General features: G+C 42.5%; 1 protein-coding gene across 1 annotated transcript in view; it reads left to right on the top strand.

Annotated features, from left to right (window-relative positions):
- Positions 1 to 3,265: 3,265 nt before the first annotated feature.
- Positions 3,266 to 7,121, top strand: part of STK17A (serine/threonine kinase 17a) — a 31,386-nt gene continuing 27,530 nt past the window's right edge. The window contains exon 1 of the mRNA XM_025194471.1: positions 3,266 to 3,318. Within this exon, the coding sequence (XP_025050256.1) occupies positions 3,266 to 3,318 (53 nt within the window). The remainder of the gene's footprint in view (positions 3,319 to 7,121) is intronic.

Raw genomic sequence — 7,121 nt, 5'->3', positions numbered from 1 at the left:
CAACACCCAGAGCCCCAGGCTCTGTTGGGAGCAGAGGGAGAAAAAGCCCCCCACGCCATCCCCGGGGCCGAAAGCAGCCGTGTCCCACAGCTGAGTGCTGGGAAAGCCGAGGTGGGGATGTCTCAGCCAGGGTTTTTTTTTTAACCTCAGTTAGCTGGGAGGTCCCCTGTGGCAAAGGGCTTTACCTCACTTAGCTGGGAGGTTCCCCGTGGCAAAGGGCTTTGCTCTCGTCACCCGAGTTGTTGGTGGAAAAACAGTCATGGAGAAGCGAGGCTGAAAGGGACCTCCAAAAGTCCAGCTGCCAGCCTGGGGCAGGATCAACCCTCTCCAAACCATTGTATACAAACCATAATCTAAACTCTGCATAAGACTGCTGTCAACTCTGGCACCACACAGACCTAGTGCCCTCGCTGTCCCAGGTAAAGCAGGGGAATCCCAGCAGTCAGTGTGTCCTGCTTCTATAAAACGTTGTCGGTGTACGGTCAAGAGGTCCCAGGCAGAAGGCCATGTCCCCCACTACAGAAGAAGGCAAAAACCTCCAAGTCCATACCAGTCTGACCACAGAGTAAAATTCCTTCCTAACCCCACATATGGCAGTGGATCTGACCCAGAGTGGAAGGGCAAGACCTTTTTGGCAGGAAAAATAATAATGCATGACTATTTTTTTTTCTTTTCCCCCCCACTATTACAAGCAACCCAGAAACCTCCTGCTCTGCTGTGCTCTGATGTAAGGGACAGGCTCCTTTAGGAGACCTGTTCTGGGGAAACACCATGTTGATAGTGTGCAACACCCAGTTGAGACTCACAGGGGCAGGTTAGCAGGTGACATAGGCCTAAGAACAGAAAGGCAAGGTTTTTTTTGGCACGGTTGCTGTTGTTGCGGCAGTCTGCTGGGAGAGTGTTAGATCAGCTCCCCAAGGCCGAGCATGCCCCTCTTGGTTCACTGTTGGACGGTTTAGCCAGAGGCATGATGTATCGACCATTGCTCCATCTGTAAATGACGGGTGGCGTCTCTCTGGTTAGTATTTTCTGGCTCAACCAAAGGGCTTGTTGTAGAAAGGCGTGGGCATTTTTCAGTTGATTCTAAATGGGATAGCTTAATATATAGTCATTTTCTGTCTTCTGTAACACTGCACTGAAGGTCTTCATTAGTTGAACATGTTAAATTAGGTAATATTTTTGCATTTTCCTGTTTTAGACAGGTGTCCCTCTCTTTTTTTCACTAGTCTACATAAATCTGGTCCACGCTCCATTTTTTCCTTTGTTCAGCTTTACACAGGTTTATATGATCTCTTTTCCTCAAACTATAAAAGGAAACTTACAAACACACACTTACACATGTGAACTTCCTTGAATTGAAGGAGTTCTAAACTAACAAAGTATTTAGTTGTCAGGAGTCTGGCTTCACCATCAGCATTTTCATAAAACAGATTTTGGTTTTTTTGTTTTGCTCACTCATTGTCACAAAACAAATGTGAAATTGAAAAGGCTCATTCATGTTTGACTCGCTTATCACTGGGAGCTGATTGTAATGCATATCTAGAAATTAGTTTTGCCCTGTGTTAGTTGGTAGCATTCTGGTTTTTAAATTGCATTTGTAATTAACTTTATGCATCCTGTTGCCGGTGACTTGGGAATTTAAGCAAATTAAGTTGTAAAACCCTACCATTTTACATACTTCAAGTGTCAGGCAAAAAGCATCCCTTGTGCACGTTATCGTACTTGGCTATTGTAATCACCTCTCTTTTTTTTTTTTTTTTTTGGAGAGGGTACATTTGTTTTATGTGCTTCAATAGATTGCCTGTTTGGCTACTGATCGAGGCAGCAATCCCATTCTGACTAGCATAAAAAACCCCTCTTACCTGATTTTTGTTCTTTCTCATTCAAGATAAGAGGTCAAAGCTCAAGAATGTGAATAATGCACGTAAAACTTTTCCTGTTGCTTGTACTGTCCAGCACTTAGTATACTGGTACTAGATTTGAAATGAAATATTTATCATAACTATGTGAGCTAGGGTAGACATAGTTACATTGCAGACTTTTATTCAGCTTTCCTAAGTTTGTGGGTTTTTTTGCCTGTTCTTGATTGCTATGTTAGTGGCATTATTAAACTCTCTCAATCTCTCAATAAAATCAGTAGTAGAAACTTTCGATCCTTCTCGATCATGGTGTATGCATGAGAGGTTACCAGGACCTTAGACGTGTATGCCTAGGCAGGAGTATGGAGGACTGGAGGCTGCCCAGACCTTCCACCCCCCTAGATCAGGGGTTTTCAACCTTTTTGGGTCAGCATAGCCCCAGCAGCCAGTCAGCAAGCGGGGTGAGGGGGGCAGCAGCCAGTCGATGAGCAGGGGTGGGTCCCCTGTGGCCGATCAGCAAGCTTTCTGGCGGCAGCAGAAGTGTCAGCAGTGGTGCCCGCTACTGAATACCCCCTGAGGGGCTATCCCAAGTGCCCCCAGGGGTACGCATACCCCCAGTTGAAAACCCCTGCCCTAGACTGTTGAAACAGAATCCAAAGGTCAGACAGATAGTTCTTTTCTAAAATTGCTTTGGGTGTGCTTAGGACTTGCCTTCCCTGCATTGTTAGGGTGAGGTGTTTAACTAAGTTTTGTCCCTAAACCAATACCCATCCACACACACATCTCTTAAGTGTGGTGCTTTAAACTTAAGCTTGCTGCTGGTCAGCTCCAGCTAAGAATGCAGCAGCTTGAGTCACAACTCAGTAGCCACTTACCAAATCACTCTGCATAGCTTCAGTGTTTTGCAGGGTTGTGCTCTTACTCAAGTTAGGTAGTCATTCCCAAGTATAATAACTCTGTTTACTGCAAAAAAACCCTCTCCCCTACCCTGCCCATCTTTGTAGGAGTAATATGCAAACTAGGGGGTAGTATGTCCTTCAATAAGTATTTTTTGGTAGAGGCATGTTAAATGGCGTTTCTCTAAGCCAGGTTTGAATACTGACTATATTTTACATTAAATTATTTTGATATAAAAATTACACACACACACTCACTAAATTATTAATGAATGTGTATACATATTAGCACGTATTGAAACCTGGCTTATACGCATTCATTAATAATTTAGTGAGTGTGTGTGTGTAATTTTTATATCAAAATAATTTAATGTAAAATATAGTATTCAAACCTGGCTTAGAATAGGAGTATTTACCACTTGGCTTTCAGTAGCTGCCTTCATAGGATGTATTGCTGCTTCTCCTAGCACGCCTGTTGCAGTGGAGGTGCACAGAGCTGGCAGAAGCCGTATGGTGTCACCAGAAGCACCTGAATATGAATGCATTCTGGTGGCTTGGAAGTGGTATCAAAACTGGTAGATGTAACCAAGGCCTTGGTCTTTTAGGGAAGAAAGTCAAGCTGTCAGACTAATAGTGCTTTTGTAGACCATTGGTTTTGCTTGTTGTTAAAAATGTTTAGGTTCCTGTTATGAAATCATAATTAAAAAGTTCAATCATTGTAACACTGGACTTGTGCATCATATCAAAGTCTATGAACTGGATATTGTATGCTGGATAGCCTTCTGAAATTGGACAAGTGGTGACCACCCAACAGGCTATACTGTGGTGTCACTAGAAAGCAGTCTATTCACTTTACACAGTCATCTGAATAAGCTTTTCCTGGCTGAACATGGAAGTAGTACAGGTTTATAAAGTGCAATTCAAACAATTCCTTTTTTCCTCCCTCTTCTTTCCCCTCCTTCACTGAAACAGGTAGTTTAACTCTACAGCAGGGGTAGGCACCGTTTTTTGGCCAGAGTGCTGAAAAAAACACGATGTCTACCTTGGAAGGTGCTGGAGTGCCAACATGCCAGAGCCTGGAGTAGCTGTTTGCAGCCTCCCAGCTGCAGCTGGCCCACGGAGCCCAGTCTGCTTGCAGCAGGGCTTGCAGCCTCCCAGCAGGGTGGTGGGAACAGTCTGGGCTCCATGGCTGGCAGCAGCTGCTTAGAGCCTGGGCTGGCAGTGGTGTGCCGAGCAAAATAGCCTTGCGTGCCATGCTCGGCACGTGTGCCGGCAGTTGCTGAACCCCTGCTCTACAGTTTGCTGAGAAATACAGGGACTTAAACCAGTCCTCACGAGGTGGAACCAGATAAGGAAACATGTTTTCATATCAACTCTACCTGAATATAATTTAATGTACAAATAATGCATGACCTTTTTTTTCTTTTTTTAATACAGCCATATTATAAACATTTTCTTTTATGCTGTCATTTCAGTAACCTGAACCTTAAGTTCATGTTCAGTGACACGGGGTGATCACACATGTATGTAATGTAAGAATACTTAAATGAAGCTTTGTGATTCATGTCACGTTTGGGTTAGGCCTCGGATAACTGAGATTACGCTGATAGTAATACAGCAGAGTTGTTGTGGAACAGATACTGGAGGTGAGGGACTGATAAAGAAATGGAGAGGTACTAACAACTGGATCCATTTTGTGAAAAGAAAGATTGATGAAACTTCTGTATTAAGTCTCCTCTCTTTCTCTTCCCCTACTAATCAAAAAGTGAGCTGAAGTAAAAAGAAATACACTCCAAACAAATTAACAGTGTGGCTAAATCTGTGTCATTCCATTGCTTTCAGACTGTTTCTCTTAAGCGTTCTAAAAGATGAATATCCTTGTAGAAGTTGCTATTAATTCGGCTCTCACAGTAGTGACAGGAGGTTTTGCAGATTAGTTTAAAAATGTTTATTTAAAGTAATGTCAGATTCTCTGTTGTTCTCTAGCAGAGTCCATGACAACCCAAAATGTGGGTAAACATATGATGTAAATGTTCTTGCTTATCTAGTTTGACGCTTGACTTGCAGTTACTGAGACTTTTGTTTCCTTTCTTCAAGCCAGAATATGTGCCAATTTAAACAGCTTTAATGATGGTTAAGGTCATTAAGAAGTGACGTTGGCCTCTTGTGATCTGATGCTTTTTTGAAATCGGAATACTTAAATTGGGTCCTTTACAAAGATTGTGTGATAATAAAACACGCATTGCTTTGAAAATGCTCCTTTCTTTTGTTGTGTTGTGGTAGCTGGTAATCTGTTTCCAGCTACCACAAACTTAAAAGTGCTGCTATTGATTTAAGTCATCACAGTGAGTCTTAGTAGCCGAATTTACTATTCCTAAAACTACAAGGCTTGTCAGGTTTTGGTCTTTCTGCCTTTTTTTGAAAGAATCCAAAAATAAGAAGACAAGTCCAGCAAACAAATTTGAATAGCTCAGACTATACACTAAACTTTCAAGAATCACCTCTGGTTTATTTAAGAATTAATATTTGTAATCCGTTTCAATTTCTGCGTAACTGCCCCGTACATTAAGTCACGTTAGGTTTTTATCCAGCTCAACTATACTTTCTGTGTATGACCAAACCAAGCATCTTATTTTATGGCTTTCTACTGTTCTTTGAATACTGTAGATATTTTATTGCTGTAATGACAAGTGTTTAGTGAATCTGGCATTAATCGGTATTTATATCAGATTTTTGGAAGGAGGGAAAAGGCAGTTTGTTTGCAGGTTGCAGCAGCTCCACGGGGTTCATGAAAACGGTGTTTGGTTTTTAGTTCATTTCTGTATTTTGCTGAATAGCTTTTGTCTGAGCATAGAGCATGTTCAAATCAGGACTGGTGCTGATTTGATAATAAATTGAGGAGAATGTCTGGTTTTAGATCTTGATTTCAGGAGTTTGGACTGCTAGAAGAAAAAAAGATTTATTATTAATGATCACGATGATGATGATAATATTACAGGATAGTTAAATAATCCTCTGTTAAAGGGTCTCATCCAAAGTCCATCCAGTTACTGGAAGTTACTCCCTTGTGCTTAATCCACAAACCATTGAAATAAAATAACACTATAGTAAATTTATTGCTTACAGAGTTCATCTGTCTTACTACTGATGAAGCACAACGTCTTACTAATGATGATTAGTTTACACTACAGTATCATGTAATGTAGCAAATGTCAAACTTACACGATGTGTGTGTGTCCTCAGAGTTAGGGTCTGCCTTGAGGGTCACCCTAAACTTGTTCAAGCCACATGACGCCCCCTCCCCGTTCAGTAATGTTACTGTGAGGCCACTACAAATAGTGCGTTCTGTTCCGCACGTTGAGCCTTTCTAGGAATCATTTCTTTGCTCTTATTATGGGCGGAAGAGACAAGAAGTGGGGTACGCTGGGGCCAGAAGTCAGAAATAGGAAGTTGTGGGATTGTTAAACATGGGCTTCCTGTGATTTGTGGTGGGCAGTGCCTAAGTGAGCTCTGAAGATGCAGCAAAAAGGGAAGAATTAAAAGAAAACTTTAATCAGGCCCTGAAGCGCAGCAGTGCTTCTGGGGTATGCTGAATTGTTGCCAAGGTCAGACTTGAAGGGTTTTCAGTTGAGGGCTGATGTGTATAGGTTGTATACTAGAGACGTATACTATAGGTATCTCCACTAGATTTCATTTCAGTAGTTTTTCTGAGCAGAGTTGCTGTTGTCAGTGGTTAGAATTGATGCTTGACTGCACTTTTTATTTACTGTTGGACTTAGTTATGAAGTTACTCTCACACAGAAGAAGTGCTGCAAATACATTACTTCCCTTTGCTCTTTATAGTGTAACCTTCTACATGCTTCTTCCCCTGCGTGTCTTGAAACCTCTCCCCTTGCTTCCAAATATGGCTAGCGCATCTTCATCTTTTTTAAAAATTTGAGTTTCAGGAGTTAAGTGCTACATACAGCTAGGCAGTTTTGTAGTTCAGATTTTACTTGCACAATGGGAAAATGTGTTAATAGTCTCATTAAGTATCTCTTATAGAGGTGCACCGATAAATCAGTCCCATATCAAATCAGCACCGATATAGGGAAAATTGATAGTATTGGCAATGAGGTTTTTTTGCCTGATGTGGTTAATATCTACATCTCCATGCGCATGGTCAGGGGAGCAGCCTGGCAGCTTGGAGAGCAGCATTTGGCTGGTAAGTCTGTTGTGGGGGGGAGGGGGGTTTCAGATAGAGGCCTTCGTGGTGACGAGGGAGTGGGGCTGGGGCAGGTGCTGCTCAGCTGGGGCAGGGTGTAGAACAGCTGTGACTGGCTTGTTTGGGGGGGCGTGGGGGGGGGGGGGGCTTCCCCTCGGCCCG

Source organism: Alligator sinensis, unplaced genomic scaffold (genome assembly GCF_000455745.1).
Source record: "Alligator sinensis unplaced genomic scaffold, ASM45574v1 scaffold1467_1, whole genome shotgun sequence".
NCBI lineage: Eukaryota > Metazoa > Chordata > Crocodylia > Alligatoridae > Alligator > Alligator sinensis.
This window is presented reverse-complemented; position numbering and strand designations above follow the sequence as displayed.